Source organism: Mesoplodon densirostris, chromosome 4 (genome assembly GCF_025265405.1).
Source record: "Mesoplodon densirostris isolate mMesDen1 chromosome 4, mMesDen1 primary haplotype, whole genome shotgun sequence".
Lineage (NCBI taxonomy): Eukaryota > Metazoa > Chordata > Mammalia > Artiodactyla > Ziphiidae > Mesoplodon > Mesoplodon densirostris.
This window is the reverse complement of record NC_082664.1, coordinates 159,549,097-159,570,728: the sequence shown is the minus strand read 5'-3', so window position 1 is coordinate 159,570,728 and position 21,632 is coordinate 159,549,097. Positions and strand designations below refer to the sequence as shown.

At 51.3% G+C, this 21,632-nt stretch overlaps 1 protein-coding gene across 1 annotated transcript in view; it reads right to left on the bottom strand.

Moving 5' to 3' along the window:
- PFKFB3 (6-phosphofructo-2-kinase/fructose-2,6-biphosphatase 3) overlaps positions 1 to 20,728 on the bottom strand; it is an 87,467-nt gene extending 66,739 nt beyond the window's left edge. The window contains exon 1 of the mRNA XM_060097585.1: positions 20,600 to 20,728. Coding sequence (XP_059953568.1) covers positions 20,600 to 20,615 — 16 coding nt within the window. The 5' untranslated portion in view covers positions 20,616 to 20,728. The remainder of the gene's footprint in view (positions 1 to 20,599) is intronic.
- Positions 20,729 to 21,632: the final 904 nt, after the last annotated feature.

The window sequence follows — 21,632 nt, the reverse complement described above, 5'->3', positions numbered from 1 at the left end:
CCATCCAATCATCAAAATCTCAAACTGCCAGGCCCTCCAGCTCAGCGCTGCAGACATCAACAGGCATACAGATCACCTGTGGGTCTTGGGAAACTACGGGTCCTGTTGTCATTCTGGGGTGAGGCCTGAGATTCTGGATTTCTAACAAGCTCCCAGGTCACAGCGAGGGGGACCACACCTCGAGAAGCAAGGCTCTAGCTGCTGCCGCTTCACAATGTGACTCCGCTTTAATCATTCTGAAGATGTTAATCATCAGTCCCACAGTCTGCCTCTGTGTTCTCTAAGAACTCTGTGTCTTGTCTGTTAATACTTGTATCTGTTAAGCTCGTGGCTTCTCTCTTCTAGTGTTGGTTTTCCTCAGTATTTTTCTTTTCCTTTCTCCTTTTTAAATGCCTGATGGTCCGAGCTGCCTGTTGCTTATCTGCTCCCATCAGGGTGGGTGAGGACCAGCCCTGCTGCCCAGAGGAGTGCCAGGAGGCAGGGGGGGGAGGGGGGGGCGGTGCGGATAGCCGGTGAGGGGGTTCTACACCCCATCCCCCGAACTCTTCCCTTAGAAATTCCTGTGTCTTATTTTTAAAGTAACATACACGCATTGTGAAATGACGGGCAGGTACAGAAATAACATGAAGAATTCCTGGTTGTGTTTCCTCCAGAACCCCCTGCCTGTGCAGATATTTTTTAAGGCCCCAGAAGACTCGGTGTCAGCCCCGACCTGTGCACTGAATTTATGATCCATTCGCTGCCATTGCTTGTGGGGAATGAGGCATTCAACATGAGGAATTTTGTTTACCAAATGAATAACACCAGGAGTAAAGGAGATTCAAGATTTTTAAAAAAGGGCATCCCTGGTGGCACGGTGGTTAAGAATTCGCCTGCCAATGCAAGGGATATGGGTTCAAACCCTGGTCAGGAAAGATCCCACTTACCTCGGAACAACTAAGCCCACATGCCACAACTACTGAGCCTTTGCTCAAGAACCTGTGCTCCGCAGCAAGAGAAGCCACAGCAATGAGAAATCTGTGGGCACCTCAACGAAGAGGAACCCCTGCTTGCCTGAAGACCCAATGCAGCCAAAAATAAATAAATTTATTTTTTTAAAAAGATTAAAAAAAAAAGATTCCTGGGGAAAATATAAAAAGTAAATATGGAATTGGAGGGGAAGGAGAGGAAGAACTGTCTGGTATTGGACCGGAATGCGAGAGAGCAGTATGAATTTATGATATTTTAAAGCATCTGTTTCCTAGCTCTGCCCAGTGAAAAGGCCCTAGAAACAGTGGTAGCCCAGGTGCAGGAAGCAAACCAGAGCCCAGATCTGGCTTCTAACTCCCATCCTCTGGTGAAAGTAACCAGGGCTCCTTGGAGAAATGGCTGATCCCAAGGCTGAGACAGGCTGTAGAGGCGAGCCTGCAGCCCCTGATTGTGCCAGAAAGTAAGGAAGAGCTCAGAAAGCAAAGGGAATGTGTCAAAGAGACATGGCAGCCATGTTGAAAGGGTCTCAGCCAAATCTGGGACGATTTGAGTGTCAAAATGCATCACATCGGGAATGGATTCTAACACATGCGATCATAATTTTAAAAATCCCCGAATCCATATGGACAAATTAAGAGAACATTCTTGGACTTCCCTGGTGGCACAGTGGTTAAGAATCCACCTGCCATAGCCAGGACATGGAAGCAACCTAAGTGTCCATTGACAGATGAATGGATAAAGATGTGGCACATATATACAATGGAATATTACTCAGCCATAAAAAAGAAAAATTGATTTATTTGTAGTGAGGTGGATGGACCCAGAGTCTGTCATACAGAGTGAAGCAAGTCAGAAAGAGAAAAACAAATACTGTATGCTAACATATATATATGCAATCTAAAATTAAAAATGGTTTTAATGAACCTAGGGGCAGGACAGGAATAAAGACACAGACATAGAAAATGGACTTGAGGACACGGGGAGGGGGAAGGGTAAGCTGGGACGAAGTGAGAGAGTAGCATGGACATAGATACACTACCAAATGTAAAACAGATAGCTAGTGGGAAGTAGCCACATAGCACAGGGAGATCAGCTCGGTGCTTTGTGACCACCTAGAGGGGTGGGATAGGGAGGGTGGGAGGGAGACGCAAGAGGGAGGGGATATGGGGATATGTGTGTGCGTATAGCTGATTCACTTTGTTATACAGCAGAAACTAACACACCACTGTAAAGCAATTATACTCCAATAAAGATGTTAAAAAGAAAAAAACAGAATCCACCTGCCAATGCAGGGGACACAGGTTCGATCCCTGGCCCGGGAAGGTCCCACGTGCCACGGAGCAACTAAGCCCGTGCGCCACAACTACTGAGCCTGTGCTCTAGAGCCCGCGAGCCACAACTACTGAAGTCCGCGGGCCTAGAGACCGAGCTCCGCAACAAGAGAAGCCACCGCAGTGAGAAGCCCGCGCATCGCAACGAAGACCCAACGCAGCCAAAAATAAAGAAAAAGAAATTTATAAAAGAAAAAAGAGGGAGAGAGAATATTCTTGATCTGGGGAGGAACACGCTGAATTATTTAGGGATGACGTGTCATTACGTCTGCCACAGTCTCAAGTGGTTCAACAACAGCAAGACAGGTTGAGACAATAACACAGTAAAATGCAACAGCCGGGGAATCCAGGTGGCACAGGTCGTTCCCTGTGCCATGCCTGCAACTTTGCTAAATGCTTAACATTTTTTTTTAAGTAAAAAGAGAGACAGAAATGGAAAACCCTCCAGGCAGGGAGTGTCCCTCGTTGCCGTCACACACTTTTATTACTTTCCTGACACACGCAATTAATGCTCATGCAGCCGAAAACTATTCCTGAGTCATCAACTGTAAGTTAAAAGTGTTATGTTTGTGTAGACACACAAATAAAATACATATGCAATTAAAGGGACACGTCTGGGGCAAATGAGTCCCAAGTGTTTTATCCAACATTCGGTGCAGGAAAGGATTTCCCATCTGCTCCCAGGCCCCCCGCCTCCTGAGCAGGGCAGTTGTCCCCTTTAAGGAGGTGCACACGCTCAGTGGGCGGCCACTTTATAACAGACTTTGAGGAGGGCAGACGTTGCCATTTCTGCTGCAGATCAAAGAACAACGTGGACAGTGATAATTAGGAAGCACGGGGGTCACAGAAAAGGTCTCTTGAAACCTGGGCCTCCCTTTGGCCACTTGTGCTGGGACACATTTCTGCTGTCACTTAAGCATTTCGTGTCTCCTTTGTTATGGGAGGCCAGCCAGGCCTGTCCCGTCCATTCATCTCACACACACTGCAGTGGTTCTCAAACCTTCAGGAGGAGACCCAGGACCACCTGAACTCTATTACCTCGTGTTCCAGGGGGGTCCTCTCAGGGGTTCTGATTCGTTCTTAACGTCCCCCCAGACACCCTGCATGGTTGTGATGGCGGGTATCCCGGCTGGAATAACTTAGGATCCTACCTAGGCATCTTGAAGAGAACAGCGTCTAACTCGTCTCTCTCTGAAAAAGAGGTGTTTGGTTAGAAGGGGGAGCAATGAAGGAGAGGTGCGATGCAGAATAAAACTCGAGGAAATGCCCCAGAAGAAGTCATCAGAGCTATTCTGCAGGGTCAACAACACATGAAGGCCTAGAGGCTGGGTGCTCCCGAGCCAGGCAGCTGCAAACCCCAGAGACTCTGGAAAAGGTGTCAGCTTTCCAGGCTTCTGTTCCTTCGCGGGAAGCGCACCTTCTGTGTGATCCTTGTCAGGGACTGGGATAAGATTCTGATTTAATCAAGAAGCAAAAAAGACCCTCAAGTCAGAGAATGACATTCTTTGAGGCCTCTTCTGTGCACTGAAGTATTAATGTTCCTATTAATTCATTAGTTAATTCAATATATGTTTATCAGCCATCTACCAGGCCCGAGGCTGGACAACAGGACACTACCTGGGAGCTTACAGTCTAGCTGGGGAAACGGAATGAACACACATTACAGCACAGGAACCAAGACTACCTCCAGCTTGAAGACCGTAAGGCTAAATTTAAAAAAAAAATAATTAATTCAATTTAAAAATAAAATAAGAAAATGCTGGATCTTTTTTGCAAAGAATTGCTCCTACTATAATAGCGAATTCAACATCTATAAACATTTTAAAAAGAAAACACTAGGGCTTCCCTGGTGGCGCAGTGGTTGAGAGTCCACCTGCCGATGCAAGGGACACGGGTTCGTGCCCCGGTCCGGGAAGATCCCACATGCCACGGAGCGGCTGGGCCCGTGAGCCATGGCCACTGAGCCTGCGCGTCCGGAGCTGTGCTCCGCAACGGGAGAGGCCACAACAGTGAGAGGCTCGCGTACGGCAAAGAAATAAAATAAAATAAAACACTAGACAAATTTTAAAAAGACTTTAAGGCAGCCTGTGTTTTGAGTTGGGTCTTGAAGGGTAGGGTACAGATGCATCATCCAAGGAGGGAGCTGATGAGAAAAAGCAGAGCTGGGAGAGTGAGGGGTGTGCACAAGGAAAAGCATGCAATGAAATTGCAAGAAATGTAAAGAATTGCAAAACTTTGTGTTTCCGGGATCGAAGGCAGAGTAAGGAAGATATGAGGGGGAAAAATCTCCGGAAGGTAAACTTTTCCCAAGGAAGACAGCATCCTTCCCCAACATCAAGTAGAAAACACAATCTCTAATCCACAAAGGAGAGAGAACTTCATCTACAGACAGGTGCTAGAGGAACTAAACCTCCATCTTCACCATCAGCTGGCAAGTCCACAGAAATGAGTGTTTTCACCACCAAAAGGCAGGTACAAATAAAATGTTCATCGGAGCTCAGGGCATAATAACCCCAAACCAGAAACAACCCAAAGGTCCACGAACAACAGAAAGGACACAACGGAACACTCCATAGCAACAAGGATGAACTAAGCCTTCTACAAACAACCACATGAGAAAATCTCATGGTCAGAATGTTGATGGAAAGAAGCCACCTTCAAAATACATGTAATGTTAAAAAGAGAATGAAATTTTGCCATTTGCAGCAACATGGATGGACTTGGAGGGCATTACGCTCAGTGAAATATATCAGATGGAGAAAGACAAATACTGTATCATATCACTTATATGTGGAATCTAAACAATAAAACAAACTACTGGGCTTCCCTGGTGGTGCAGTGGTTAAGAATCCGCCTGCCAATGCAGGGGACACGGGTTTGAGCCCTGGTCTGGGAGGATCCCACATGCCGCGGAGCGGCTAAGCCCGTGCGCCACAACTGCTGAGCCTGCACTCTAGAGCCCGCGAGCCACAACTGCTGAAGCCTGCACGCCTGGAGCCTGTGCTCTGCAACGAGAGAGGCCACCGCAATGAGAAGCCCGTCCACCACCATGAAGGGTGGCCTGCACTCACCGCAACTAGAGAAAGCCTGAGTGCAGCAACAAAGACCCAACGTAGCCAAAAATAAATAAAATAAATTTAAAACTAACTAACTAAATAAATAAAACTAGTGAATATAACAAAACAGAAACAAACTCACAGATACAGAGAGCAAACTAGTGGTTACCCGTGGGGAGGGGGAAGGGGGAGGAGCAAGATATAGGGGTAGGGAATTGAGAGACACAAACCACTATGTATAAGATAAACTACAAGGATGTATTGTCCAGCACAGGGAATGTAGCCAATGTTTTATAAGAACTATAAATGGAGTATAACCTTTAAACATTGTGAATCTCTACATTATACACCTGAAACTTATATAATATTGTAAATGAACTATAATTCGATATAAAAAATACTCAGAAGAAACAAAAAAGATACATAATGCATAATATCATCTAGGTAAAGTTCAAGAACAAACAAGATTTCCGATGGGAGAAGTCAGAATAGGGGTTCCTGCTGGGAAGAGTTTTGAATGGCAAGGGCCCCAAGGAGCCTTTGGGGACTGGAAATGTTCTCTAGCTTTGATCCCAGTGCTGGTCACATGGATGTGTACACGTGCAGAAACTGACTGAGATCTGTACACTTAGTGCATGTATGCTACATGTCAGCTTAAAAAAACGTAAAATGCAAACCAATAACAAAAAAGACTGACTTAGATCTTGGTGCGAACCACTGTTTAGAAATCACTAAAGACGTAAGGTGTACGGGCCCCAGGTTAGGACAGAGAGATGACACTTCAGAGCAGGAGAGACTAGCCTGTCGTGATCTGTTCAAGTTGCCTCTACACATGCTCTTCCCAGAACTCAGTCTGCCACACACTTTGTAGAGGGCGTGAAGAGGAGCAATTAATTAAAGCTAATGTTCTGAAGACCTTCATGATACCCATCCTGATAACTAAATACATATATTACAAATCAAACATAAGAATCATTACGGGCTTCCCTGGTGGCGCAGTGGTTGAGAGTCCGCCTGCCGATGCAGGGGACACGGGCTCGTGCCCCGGTCCGGGAAGATCCCACATGTCGCGGAGCGGCTGGGCCCGTGAGCCATGGCCGCTGGGCCTGTGCGACCAGAGCCTGTGCTCCACAACGGGAGAGGCCGCAACAGTGAGAGGCCCGCGTACTGCAAAAAAAAAAAAAAAAGAATCATTACTATAGCCCTTTGGGGGCTAAAAATCAAATGCATGTTTAATGCTGTTAATCCTAACAGCATGAGAGATGAAAGAAGACCACTAGATTTGCAGAAGGAACTTGCTGGAAGAGATGACCCCGTTAACTCCTCCATTTTATAGAGGAGAGAATGAAGGTCCAGAGAGATGGAGCGGCCATCAGAGGTCCCTCGACAGGTAGAAACATCACAGGACTGGAACCCAGGTCCCTCCCGCCTGCCCAGCACACTCCCATACTCCCGGAGCTCTCCTGAGGCAGCTCCCAGGTCAAGGTCCACGTCACCCTTGCCCCGAAGCCCCCCTGCCCCGAAGCCGGCCCTCACGGAAGAAGGACAAGGAAGTGATGGGCAGGCAGAAGTCCAGACGGAGCCTGGAACCCAGGACCAGCCTCAGCCATTCCTCCTGGTCATCCGTCACCTTGACAAGGTCTCTGAAATCTTTCTCTTTCTGCTCATCCAGAAAGTGGAGCCAAAACTTGCTTCTCAAAGGCTGAGAAACCAGCTGCTGTGAAGACAGTGCATTCTTTTTGTTTGTTTCTTGAAACAGCTTTCTTGAGATCTAATTCACCCATTTAAAACCACGCAATTCACTGTTTCTTACTATATTCACAGACTTGTGCAAACATCACAAATCTAGAACCTTTCCATCCCCCCCCACCTGAAGAACTCTTCAGCTGTGTCAGTCCCCATCTTCCTCCCCCTCTAACTTCTAGGCAAACTCAAATCTACTTACTGTCTCTATAGATTTGCCTTTTCTGGACAGTAAGTATCCATGAAATCATACAATCTTTTGGAAATAGCTTTTTCACTTAGAGTGTGTTTCAAGGTTGTCTAGGTTGTGGCATATTTCATTCCTTTTTGGTGCTGAATAGTATTTCATTGTATGGATATACCACATTTTAAAATATTTATCAGTCCACTGACATTGGGTGGCTTCTCCTTTTGGGGAATTATGAGTAATGCTGCTATGAAAATGCACGCATATCTTTTTGCATAGATGTGTTTTTTTCATTTCTCTGGGCATATTCCTAGGAGTGGAACTGCTGGGTTATACAGTCGATGAATCCTTTGTATAAGAAGTGCCCTTGCTGGGACTTCCCTGGCAGTCCAGTGGTTAAGACTCCATGCATACACTGCCGGGGGAGCGGGTTCAATCCCTGGGGGGAGCTGCGCGGCACAGCCAAAAAAAAATTTTTTAAGTGCCCTTGTCTGTACCTTTGGACACAGTGGGGTGAGGACAGCCAAGGAGAGTGACGGGAAGTGCCAAGAGGAACCAGGGGCAGGGGAAGGCGATGAGGCTGGAGAGGTGACCACACATCTCTCACTTCTGTTTTACCTTCTCATTTTGACATAATTTTAAACTTACAGAAGAATTTCAAGTAGCACAAAGAACTTCCATGTAATCCTCCACCCAGATTCACCAGTTGTTAACATTTTGCCGTATTTACTTTATATGTGTTATCACTACTTAAATAAATATATGCATATCTTACATATACAAAATACCACACATAGTATTTTTAATTATTAAATATTCATACATATTATTTTTTTGGAACCACAAGGATAAAATGTGCCCCATTCCTCCTTAATACTTACCTAAAAGCAAAGATGCTCGCCTACATGCATAACCACAGGACATCCATCAAAAGCAGGAAATTAACTCAGATACGATACAGGCTCCAAATGAATTCTGCCAATCGGCACCATCACGCCCAGGACCCCGGGCAGGACCACCCACCGCATTTACTGTCCTGTCTCTAATCTGGGTCCCTCCCTCTAAGGACCTAATAATTTAAAGTATCTACTATTTGAAACGGACTCTCCAAATCATTTCATTTCTCTGTTAAAACTTAAATATAATTGGTAATAGTAGAAACAAGAATTTAAAATTTTAAAATACGCCTTTATGTTCTATTTACATGCCATGTGACATTCAGTCCTGGATTGACTGTCTTCTTCTTGCTACACGTCCACTCACTTAGCAAACAATCCCTCCTGTGGGCACAAACGGCAATTTAACTGCCTTACAGCTATTTTATAAACCATGAAAACTTAGAGCTTTGGGAGCTGCTGATATTTTTAACAAGTAGGAAGGAAAATTCTTCTTCATGCTTTGGTGATTTGGGTATAGAGAACTGGGTTAATCTTAACCCTTGGTCCATCTCATGCTCCCATCATTGACCCCTGAATGGCCCTCTTCTGTATGTTGGTTCGTTTTATTGATATAACAGACAACCAGGAATCTATCAGCCAATCAACATCTGAATTACCGGCTCTGATGACATCTGTCTGTACGAGAGAGAAGTAACCATTCTCTTGAACCTCATAAAAGAAATATCATTTTATTATATAGGTATTCCTCAAAAGCATATTGTTTAGTTTTTGTTGTTTTAATTTTATTTTTTTAAAGTATCTGACTGTATCTAATGTTTTGAGATTTTTTAAACTGTCATGGACAATACTGAGTGTAGCTGTCTTCAGAGTGTAGCTCATTCAGACGGCCATAGAATATTCTGTTATGGGACTATACCAAGAGTGAATTCATTCTTCTCTTGTCCATGTGCTTTCGGGTTGTTTAAAGGCATTCCTAATAGAGTCTTAGAGTGCACGCCAGCGGCCCAGAAGTCTCTCTGTGACACACCCAGGAATGACACCTGGTTACAGGGTGTGCAGATTTCAACTTTACAAGACAATTCCAAACTGTTTCCCACGCCCACCAGCAATATATCAGAGACCCTTCTGACCAGCATTCTCCCCGACACTTGATAACATCAGACTTCGTTTCTGCCAGCAAAGAAGGGTAAAATGGAGCCTTCCACGGTGATCTCCATCTGTGTTTTCCTGAGAAGTGAAGAGGCTAAATTTCTCTTTTTTTCTTCAGCCCGTTACACACTCCCTGATTTTTAAAAGGTTTTCACCAGTCATCTGGTTATTTCTAACAGAAGCCAGAGAAAGGAACATGGCCACGGAGACACACAGGCTTGTCCCCTTGCTGGGCACAGCTGGTTCTCCTGGAGAGCGGATGACCAGTTTAGTGTCATGCCATGTATTCCTTATTAGGAGGCATCCACAATGAATTTGTAAGAGTTTTATATGGTTAAGAAACCAATTTCCTCTAAAGCAGTAGTGACCATATGACCTTTCACTGCATTCAAATGACTGTATACAAAAAGCTTTTATATCATCTGGGATTTGCACCAAACATGATTTCAGCTGGAACTGCTTTCTGTTTTCTTTTCCCCACTTATATCTGGGAAATGATGCAATAACAGCAAACATGATTCATGGTAAAGTGGATGCTGACTGACTCATTTTCATGAAAAGGGGATGACATTTGACTTTTAGACTTTTCACACTGAAACCAGGCAATTTGCAGATTCAGACTTCTGTGCTGGTATTACAGCAAGTTGATGATAAAATTCTTGCTCTGATTTCCGGATGCGGCTGTTGGCAGAATTGCTTTGAAATGTATTTTCCATAATTTCAAGCCGTAACCCAGGGCCACAGAATTAGCTTGGATTCTATTTGTTGTTCAAACGTGGTTGAGGTTTTCAAACCTCTTTCTCTAACATGAGGCCGTCTAGGGGTCATCAAGCCCAAGGCGTGAGGGTTGGCTGGAGGTGGGGAGGCTGACCCACTGTCCCAGTTTGCCTGGGATGAGGAAGGGGCTGGGTCTTGGGACTGTCGAGGCTAAAACAGGGAAATCGTGGGTGATCCCCGGTGAGCTGGTCACCCCGTTAGGAGGCTAACTTGGTCAGCTGGTGGCCGGCCTGAGTTTGTTCAGGAAGCCTTCCTGGAGTGGGGAAGGCCTTTTCTCCCCACAATGGGGGGCCTTCACACTTTAAGGAAACTGAGGAAGGGAGAGAAATTTAATTGCTACTTTGGTACTACTGTCATGGAAACACTGGTCCTGTGGGAAACCTACCAGTCGCTTCCCTCCCAGCTTGGAAACTATCTGCGCCCAGCACCACACGGAAACTTGACGGATCCCTTATGTGCAGCAAGAATGGTCAACCCTGGGCTTCCCTGGTGGCGCAGTGGTTGAGAGTCCGCCTGCCGATGCAGGGGACACGGGTTTGTGCCCCGGTCCGGGAGGATCCCACATGCCGCGGAGCAGCTGGGCCCGTGAGCCATGGCCGCTGAGCCTGCGCGTCCGGAGCCTGTGCTCCGCAACGGGAGAGGCCACAACAGTGAGAGGCCCGCGTACGGCAAAAAAAAAAAAAAAAAAAAAAAAGAATGGTCAACCCTGATTTGACTTGGAAGCCAGTTGCTTCTTACAAGAAGCATCTATCTGGAGACGAGCCCAGAGCATAACGGATCTTCGCAGAGGGCCGCGTGCCGAGTCCCAAACCTCTCGAATCCTCTCGTAGTTACTCAACAGGCACTGGGACCCCTAACCCCATCCCACTGTGACCTGTCCCCTTGGCTGGTCCTGAGGCTGTTAACGTCCTCAGCATCCCCACAGATCAGCCAGGGGGCAGTCGTGGGAGCTACCCTGAATCACTCTCTTTCCCCCCACATCCAGTCCATCCACAGGCCCCACAATCTCTGCCTCCTGAACACACTCAGAATGCAACTTCCCACTGCACCACCCGGATCCCAGCCCACGGCACCGCTCGCGGGCCACCTGCAACCTGCTCTCGGGAGGGCAGCCACAGACCATCCAGAGGGTTTGCTAACCTAAAGTTCACTCGAGCCTCGTCCCCACTAAAACCCTCCCGGGGCCTCCCACCCACTCCAAGGAGGAGGCCAAAGCCTTACCATGGCCTCGAGGACCCAAATGACCCACGCTTTCTGAGCCATGTCCCACACCCACTACACACCAGCCCCACTGGCCTCCACACTCAGCCCACTGTGGCCACAGGGCCTTTGCACCTACACGTCCCCCTGCCAGACACTCTCCTAAGATACTGCGTGGTCCACTCCCCCAGTCCCTTCGGTTTCTGCCCAGATGTCCTCTCAGTGACCATCCTATCATCCTAGTTAAAACAGCAGCCCCCACCCCCCTCCCTCTTCTTTCCCATGTTATTTTTCTCCTCAGCACTGGTACCCACTGGACACATACCATACTCACTCATCTGTTACCGTCTGTCTCCGCGTCAGGACGTAAGGCCACGAGGGCAGGCGTCTCTGTCCAGTTCCCTGCTGCACCCTCAGCACTTGACCCAGCCCTGCTCCACGAGGCGCTGAACAGACATTTGCCGCATGCTGGAAGGGCTAATGCGGGTGACTAAAGTATTGATAACATCACGGGGCTGGGGGCGGTCGGCACAGGCAGGGGCAGCGCAGCCAGCCTCCTAGTGTGTTTCTTGCCTTTTCTTCTCAAGTTCCTCAGCTGTAACTCTCCCCTTCCTATATTCCCAAAATGTTTACTTTATGATGTTCTCCAGCAAAACATGGCCCATGCAGATGGCTGCTTGATGGGGGCCTCCCTCCCTCTAGATGGATCCGCTGCTTCCTCCCACGGGCCCCTGGCTCAGAAACCCACCCCCCAAAGGTCAGGCAGGTCACTTGCACCCCCCAGACCTGACAGAGACCCTCAGTCACACCCAGAACCCGAGGTGCAAGGGAGTCTGGGAGGTGCCGGTGAGGGCTTCCTGGCATTTTCAAGAGTGTGGGTCTCTCCCCATTCGTGGCCTTGAAATGGGTCTTTGGAGCCGACCAGAATCTTTGTTAATGAAATGGAATAGACTGGAAATGTCACCGTGTACCTTGTATCCTACAGATAAGATTGATTCATGAATCTTTCTGCCCAGGCATCAACCCAGAACCATTAAATCAGAATTTCCGGAGCATCCGATTTTTTAAAAAATCTCCCCAGTTAACCCAAATGTGTGGCCAGGAATGAGATAAACGGTGCCCCTGTACCCGTTGTTCCCGGGCAGCATGAGCTACCCCAGCAGTCAGGGGGCGTGCTGCCGAGAGCCAGGCTTTCCTGAGAGTCCGCATCAAAATGCATCTTCCTGTGCTCAGGACCTCTCTCAGGCTCTCTTCCTGCTTCAAAGCCCACATGGGGGCACCTTGCTAAGCTCCTGTCCGACCCCCACCGGCTGATGAAATCTTGCCCTTCCTGTGAAGACTGGCCCTCGTCCCCAGGCCTCTGGATGACGCCTCAGTGGGAGGCCTTCCTGAATCCCATCGCTGGGGTGCAACAGGTGAGGCCGACAGTCAAAACACCAAAGCAATCGGCCCTCGGTTGTTTTCTCAAAAGCATCAGCATCCCTGCATTTCCAGGCAGGGGGGCCAGGGCAGCACAGCCCCAAACCCTCCTGTTCCGCAGACGTCGCCTGCCTGGCCCCTGACCAGGGGCGTGATACCTCCAGGCTGGGCCCCCTCGCTCAGTCTGGACACCGATGCAGGCAGGAGCCCGACGTGCTGTTTCAGGCCAGTGGGATGGGGGTTTGCTCCTCTTACTGTTGTCCCTCCACCGGCCTTGTCACCAGGAGGAATCCTGGAACTGTTCTCTGCAGGTCGTGAAATGATGAGCAGCTTTCATGTCCTTCTTGTCGGTTCTCTGCATTTTCCAAGTTGCTCACAATTGAACTTACATGGGAAGCACTAGGGCTTCAGTTTTTTTTAAAGACTTTTTGATGTGGACCTTTTTTTTTTAATAAGATGAACCACTTTATTTATTTATTCATTTATTTATCTATGGCTGTGTTGGGTCTTCGTTGCTGCGCATGGACTTTCTCTAGCTACAGCGAGCGGGGGCTACCCCTCGCTGTGGTGCACTTGCTTCTCATTGCAGTGGCTTCTCTTGTTGCAGAGCACGGGCTCTAGGCACGCAGTCTCAGTAGTTGTAGCAGGTGGGCTCAGTCGTTGTGGCTCACGTGCTCTAGAGCACAGGCTCAGTAGTTGGGGCGCACGGGCTTAGTTGCTCCGCGGCATGTGGGATCTTCCTGGACCAGGGCTCGAACCCGTGTCCCCTGCATTGGCAGGCGGATTCTTAACCACTGCGCCACCATTTTTCAAAGTCTCTATTGAGTTTGTTACAATATTGCTTCTGTTTTATATTTTGGTTTTTTGGCCCTGAGGAATGTGGGATCTTAGCTCCCCAACCAGGGATTGAACCCGCACCCACTGCATTGGAAGGCAAAGTCTTAACCACTGGACAGCCAGGGAAGTCCCGGGGGCTTCGATTTTTGATATACATGATTTACAGCTCTTCCCCAGGCCCCCTGTGAACACGTGAGGCTCGGTCACTCTTTGCTGAAGTTCCACACGGAAGGCCCTGCTACTGGTGATTCCTTTAGACTCTGGGGAGACCTGCCAAGAGACGGTGGCCACGAGCTCCCTGCAGCCTGCAGACCCAGGATGAAGTCGGCCTGACATCACGGGCAGGTTCCAGAAGGGTACCGTGTGCTTCCACAAAAGGCGGGCTCCAACACCGACTTCCTTTTGGTCCAATTTCCGTCCTGAAGTCGTAGCCGGAGGAGTGCAGAGACCAGAGACCGCAGGCCCAAGACGCCACCATTTGCCACTCGCCTCCCGCCTGGAGCTGCTGGAGAGACAGGCCAGGGTGCCCGGGACAGAGTCCCTGGAGGACCCAGCCCAGAGGGGACCCCCAGCCTCCCGTGGCCCGGCTTAGCCAAGGAGCTCGGAGGGGGAGACGGGGCGCATGTGTGACAAGCGTCCCAGCAACTGGGAAGCATCAGTCTCTGGGCCGGAGCTGCAAGGAATCTCACTTCACCCCCTTTGTTTCCAGATGGGTCAACCGAGGCCGAGCGCCATCCAGGGGTGGCCCTGAGACCCAGCCCGTCACCAACACGGTGGACCTGCCACCACTGGGTCTCCCAGCACCCGGCCGGGGTGTCTCCCCGACGGCACACATCTGCCTCCTGCTGAGGGCACGGCCCCACATCCTTAGATGCTTCCTGCGGCTTCCGCGTCACTTCTGCCACCTGTGGGTACCTGCCCTGCCCCAGCCGCTCTCAGGACTGTCCCAACAATGATGAATAAATGCTGAGAGAAGAGCCTGTCTGTAAACAGGACTGGCTCCTCCTCCTCTTGGGCTCTGCGGATCATCACCTGGGGCCATCACACTGGGGGCAGCGGCAGAGGTTATAAAAGACCCGGGCTCTTAGGTTACAGACCTCGGACCTCAACTCCTGCAGAACAGCAGGCGGGACAGGGGCCAGGGCTGGGAGCACTCCTGACCTCCCCCCCCTCCTCTCCCCTCCTTTGTCCCCTCCCCTCACAGCCTGTGTCCCTCCCCCTGCTCTTCCCGGGCTTCTCCTGTGGCTTTGTGACTTCCTGTGTTCGTTTTATCCAGCTTTCATCTAAATGCAGCAATTGGGAAGGACGGGAAGACACACACAGTCTGCCTGCCTCTTGTAGGGCCACCAGGTGCTGATCCCAGCACCTCCCAGGAATCCGATGCAGATAAGGAGGAAACAGGAGGCCACACACGTAGGTGCCAGGAGCTGGGACAGAGGTGACTACCCAGGCCCTGCCCTGGGAACGTCCTGTGAAGTTAAAGATTCACATTCCTTGCAGGGGAGGTAAAGGGATGATGCATGCTTGGACGCTTCATGGATGTATACAATTCCTGAGGATGTGGTACTTTTAGCTCCACAAGGAGAAGAGTGCCTGCTTGCACGGGGCCCCCAGGTCTGAACTAACCAAGGTGCAGGCCACACTCAGGCACACAGCATCAGGTGCTGTTGTTATTGTGGTTTGGACCCTGCTATTTCACCCAAAAGCACCAAAATCGTGACCATAGTAAAAATCAGAAGAGTGTCCGCCTTGCTTACATTTATGACTTGGTATCGTCTTTATTTTAAATTACATGTGGGACGATGACCCTAATCTTTCAGTGATTAGGGATCTGACGGTCTTACTTCGACTATGCAACTACCCACTGCAGAAGAAAATGGAGTTTTGGACAAATTAACCAGGCAAAGGATTTATGAAGCACTTGCTACCACCTGGCCAGAGAGAAGTATGAGATCTAGACCCTCCCCCAAATGGAGGACAATTAAGTGCGAGGACTAAGTAACTGCCTGCAAGAGCCCCATCTGCACAGAATAGATGGAAAACGGGGCAGAGAAGACTTGAACTTGAGCAGGGCCTTAAGGAACCACCAGAAGCGTACACGTGCCCACGTGTATATCCACACGTGTGCAAATGTACCATAAAGGATGGTAGCACCTGGGAGGGTGCGGCTGGCTCCTCGGAGGGGAGAGGATGCAGGAGGGAAGCACAGATGTGGGAGCACAGGGACGCTGGTGGCCACTACTGGACACTGAGGGCACAGACCACAGCAGAGGACACGCTTTAAGATAACGGGAAGGCATTAGAAGGGCGCAGCCCAGGGATCAAAGGCCTGAGAAGACAAAGCAGAGGATTCAGAAGGGAAACCTGGAGACAGAGGCCCTGAGGGAAACGGGCAGGCCCAGCCTGGTTGGCCGCTGCTTCCCTGGGGCGGTAGTCTCTGAAATGGAGCCTGTCCTGCCCAGCAAGCTGCCAGACCCCAAGGGAGGAAAGTTTGCCTGAGGACAGAGCCCGCCCGCAGGGCCCCAGAGAGGAGGGCGGTGCCGGCCCAGCACCCGAGCTCAGGGGAGGGATGAAAGGACCAGAGACCAGCCCAGCCCTGCCAGTCTAGTCGGGATCCGCTCTTTGCACTCCTACTGGGAGTGAAAGGAAAGAGAGGTCCCGGGTTTGGGTCCAAAAATGCTGACCTCCTCCTGCAACAGTGGGACTTGTCTTTGCCTCCGTGCCCAGCAGGGGACGGGGCAGTTCCTGGGCAGCTGTGACCTGTCATCTGACTGGAGTATCATCTCCACGACACCAGACCCATGTTATGAGTCCAGCCCCTGACAGCTGTGCCCTTGGGGCCACGGGAGAGAGGGGAACCCCGACTGTCCCACGTGCAGTCCCATCCCTTCCACCTGCCTCTCTCAAGGATTCAGAAGAGTCAGGCATCTAAGTCTGTCTCTCGGCTCATTTCTAACGTGGAAGACGTCTGATGTTCATAACGGCAGACTTATCACACTGTACGGTCTCAGCCTGACACACATCCTACCACATCCCAAGCTAGCCCGTCACTGGGGTCCGAGCCAGAAAGGCAGAGCCTCAGTCCAGCGCTGCTCAGCACACGAGTTGGCCGTTGTGTATGGAGCCTCTCTGAGCCTCACTTCCTTCACCTTCACAGTGGAAATAATAGCCCCTGGGGTAGTTGTGAGGACAAATGCACATGTGCAAAGCACTCAGCACAGGACCTGGAAGGTGGTCCCTAAGTGTGTTTGGTTTCTTACTGTTATTTATTATTAGAACCTTCACCCCTATCCCCATCCCTACTGAAGGTAGGATGTGCAGGAATACTTAGGACTCCACCATCTGAAGACATTTTTTTCAGCTTCTCCACCTGAAAGGGACCTTGAGAATTTAGCCAAGACCACAGTCTCTGAACACAGCACTCCTCAACCCCCTAGAAAATCACCATCTAGCCTGCCTTTAACGTCCTCCAGAGAGAGAAGTTTCCAGCTTTAATCACCCCATTCACCACCTTCCTCCTGGGGCCTACCTAAGTTCTTCCCACCCCTTTGTTCTCCTGAGTTTCCCTAATGGTCCACGTCAGGGCATTTCCTTCTTACCCGAGCCCATCTCAAAATTCCACAGCTTGGGCTTCCCTGGTGGCGCAGTTGTTGGGGGTCCGCCTGCTGATGCGGGGGGCACGGGTTCGTGTCCCAGTCTGGGAGGATCCCGCATGCCGCGGAGCGGCTGGGCCCGTGGGCCGTGGCCGCTGAGCCTGTGCGTCCAGAGCCTGGCTCCGCGGTGGGAGGGGCCCCAGCGGTGAGAGGCCCGCGTACCGCAAAAAAAAAAAAAAGAAAGAAAACAATTCCAGCAGCTCAGCTGAGGGTCGGACTCTGTTCACCCCACTAGCCCCCAGCACCCTGGAGCCACCAAGCAGAGAGGCCAGGGCGGATGTGAGTGTGAACGCGGTGCCCGCATGCCATCCCCTCAGCCGGCGGGGAAGGGCACCATCGGCTACTGCCCGCCACCCGGCCCCACCATTCACCCATCTCAGGCTACACGGTCCCTGCTGGCCATTATCACAGCAGGTGGACCACGCCGGGGAGGTGTGACTGCGGCGAGGGAACTGTCAAGTCTGTCATTCACAGAGAACCTCCAGTGTGCCCAGCGCAGAGCAGGCGCTCTGTCTAGAGAATGAATGAATGAATGAACGAATGAATGAACGAACAAATGAATGAACGAACGAATGAATGAATGAGCGAGCGAGTGAGTGGCGTGCAGTCACTGAACTCTGCCCTAATTACATTCAGTGCCAGCGATCAAGCCTCTCACAGGCAACGCCCAGGACGAGTACCAAAGATCGGCTGGTCATCTGTTTGTTCCCCCAGATCCTCTGTCACGAAGGGCAAATCCACCCGTCTCCGGTCCCCGCAGGCTGACCTGCACACACACGACAGGCTCCCTGGCCCTCGGCTGCCCATGTCCTGGGGTCAGAGGGAGGGAGCAGCGTGGGGCCTCTGCGGGGGCCACAAGCCAGGGAGGGGCAGCCCCCCTTGGGCCACTGGCTTCAGTGACTGCTCGACCCTCACCCCTCAGGACTGGGGTGGGACTGCCTGGGCTTCTGCAGTATCCCCTGTGGTTTTCCTCTACCCTAACCCAAACCTTTGTAACAGGCCCTTCATTAAAATCTCCTCAACTTGCCCTATATGAGCGGGCATGTGCTTCCTGCCAGGCCCTGACCCAGCTGGTCCCCGAGTCTTACTTGTCAAGACACAGAAACACAGCCTGGAAGGGAATCAGCGGCCAATGAACCTTCTAGACGTTAGCTACAAGGAAGTCCTTCTCCATCTGGCTTCTCTTCGTTTTGTGCGGAGAGAAGCAAAGTCTTTTCATTTCCCATTTTTTAAATTACTTTTTTTGAATAGTTAATAGATTCAGATGGTTCAAAATTTTTTTAAAGTATAAAAGAGTATATATATACTTGAAGTCTGAATATATACTGTATATATATTCCATATATATACATATACTGAAGTCTCCAGCACCGGGACAGTTCCAGGGATGGGGTGCCATATCCCCAGTCACGGGCCCAGCTTTCCACCTCCAGGCAGGTCCAGATGACGTCTCATCACCAGATTAAACAAACCCGGCCTCGCCATCATTTCCACTTACTGTGTTCACTTCTCAACAGGAGGTTCCGACCAAGCCAAGTGGGAAGGTTCTGCCTTGGGCTGGAAGCAAGCCCTCCAGGGCCCCTGCCCTGGCTCACACCAAAGCTTCCAGAAAACCCAACAACGCCTGTTTCTCACACCCTGGACCTTTAGGAATCAGCATTCACAAATGGAGGGGCAGGATTCACCTCTCCAGGCAGCAGTGTTCTCTTCAGATTAGAAAAAAAAAAAAGTCAAAGCTTAACGTGGTTGGCGGCGGGCAGACAGACATCTGTTGCATGTGACCTAATGATGCCATCACATAGGGAAACCTTCACAGGTGAACACTCACTCAACAGCCCAGGTGCTTAAGCCTCCTGCATAAGGCTCCCTCCGGCTCCGTGACAAGTAAACGGGCACTTTGCCTCCTAGGAGTTTGCCTCCAGAGACCACAGAACACAGCAGATAAATGACCATTCACACTGCAGCTAAATGAGGTCAGCTGGGGACTCAGGGGAACGTCCAGGGATACGGCGTTGCCGTTATATGTGGAATAATGGAGCCAATGAAGACGGTGAGTTTGGGACCACACGTCATCAGCTGAGGATCCGACTGAACCCTCTGTCCCTGCTCGTGGCTTTCACCTTCCTTTTCAACATCCCCACAGCACAGGGAGTGCCAACAATGCATCTTCACAAACAGGACCTCACAGTGGCACCTTAACAACCTCCGTTTAAGGGACAAAGGCCAATAGGGTAATACTGGCAACCGTAGCATTAACCTGACGATTAATCGCGATTATGAGAGAAGTGAAGAGACGGCCAGAAAGGTGGGGTGGAGGCAGCGGCGGGAAGCCACGCAGCCAGTCCCAGGTACCCGGGCGCCTGGCAGGGAGTCTCGGCTTCCTCTCTGTTCGCCCCGTCAGTGGTACCCAGGTGGGGGTGGGGAAGGCTTGGCTCAGAGTGACAATGGGTCACAGAGCCCAAGCCCCTTCCAACACAAACAGAAAAAGCAGGAGGAGCCAATCAGCTCTGTTCGGAAAGTAAAAAACGAGTCTCCTCCAACCTAGGCTCCTCCCTGAGGGTGGCAAGTCCCGGCCCAGCTCTGCAGTACCCTGGGCACAGCAGGGCCTCCATCGCCCTGCCCGGAAATTGGGGCCCCGCGAGCATCTGGGATTTTCCGGCAGGCCTCGCGCACCCAGCCCGCGGTGCAGGTGGGCCAGGTGGGGCGCTGGGTGCCAGCTGCCAGGCACAGGGAGGCAGGTCTTGCCTGGCCGACCGGCCGTTTCCCCACGCCTCTGCATGCTAAGCCGCGCGCCTCTCACCCGTCCCGGTCCCCACACGGCCGTCCCGGTTCACGCGCTCGTTTTGCGGATGAAGAAACTGAGGTTCCGGGTGGTTAACTGACTTCCCGAGAGTCAGAGGGTAGAAAAGGCCGAAGGCAGGACCCGCACTCGGACCTGCTTCCACACCGCCGAGCTGCACCCCCCCCAACCCCTCGCCCTCCAGTCCCTCCTGGAGACTCGGACCGCAATCCGAGCGCGCCGCCGGGACCCCACGCTGCAAACCTCTCGCCACCGTAGAACAATCGACCCCCCGCCCCAAATCTCCAGTCCGCCGGGAGAACCCGATTCCACCTGCATCTCAGAACTTGCTGCGGCGCAATCCGGGTGCGGTCCAAGTACCACGACCGCGCTCTGCGCGCCGGCTCTGCGCACCGGCTCCGGCACGTGGGGTCGGCCGCCGAGTGCCCGGAGGGGGCGACGTGGGGTCGGAGGGGCGATGCGGCAGGAGAGGGGCAGTGCGGGGCCGGGCCCCCGCGCCCTCCCGGCCGCCCCCCGGCACCTGGCGGCGCAGGTCTCCTGCTCCGGCCCGGGAGCGCTACGCGGGGGGACTCCGCCTACCTTTCCGGAAGGGCATCCTGGAGGGGCGCTCCGGGCGGGTCCGGCCTGGGACACCGAGGCCGGGCGACGTCCGAGTGCCAGCCCCGCGACTCGGGGGTGCCTACGGGTGCCGGGTGCCGGGCGAGGGAGGGGGGAAAGGGACATATTTGGGCAAAGGCCGGGGCGTCACCGGCGGAGGGAGGAACCGCGGCGAAGCGGGAAGCGCGGCCCCGGGGCGGGCCTCGCGGAAACCGCTTAACCCCTGAGCTCCCGGCCGGGCAGCGCGCCGGCGGCCGCCCCAGCCCGGGCCGGGGTCTGGGTTGCGAGCTCCCCACGCCGTGCATCGGAGCTGGGCCTGCCTCTCCTGACGCCCCTGAGCGGAAAGGAAACTCCTGATCGGGAAGAAAAGCAACTCGCTCATCCACGCCTTTGGGCGGCTGGAGGACATCATCCCTGGAAGTATTGGGGGAACTTTATTCCATTTTAATCTTTTTGTCCTCAGGCCCAGGCGTCCGCTCGAAGGCTGGTTGACTTGACTTGAAATTAAGTGAGGGCTGGGGGGAGCAATCCCACACACAGCTCAATAAATATGTTAAAAAATAATGATGGTAGTGGGACTTCAGGAACTATAACCCAGAGAAATGGGGGAGGGGCTCACCCCTCACATTACTATTTATTTTGCCTTTGGGAAGACCCGCACCTGAGAAAATGCTTTATTATTTGGTGGACTCAAACGTCTCAAAGGCAGGACATCCTTCCAGTCAGGTAAGAGTTAATTCCTGTGCCAAATGCTGTTTCACATTGCAGTTTGAAGACTGGTGTTGCCACAATCTCCTGATATAATATTTAAAGCACCCATGCAGATAGCAATTGGCCCACTTTCTGTATAGTGAAAAAAACCATCCAGGTGAGCTGGGAAAGTCAGAGCCAGTGGTTTAGTGTTTTTTTTTTTTTTTTTTTTTTGAATCTTATCTTAATCAGAATCAGTTGTTCAGCCTGTTGTCTTTTATGATTAATAGTCCGAACTCTCCCCACCCCCTTTTGAAGGGAGAAG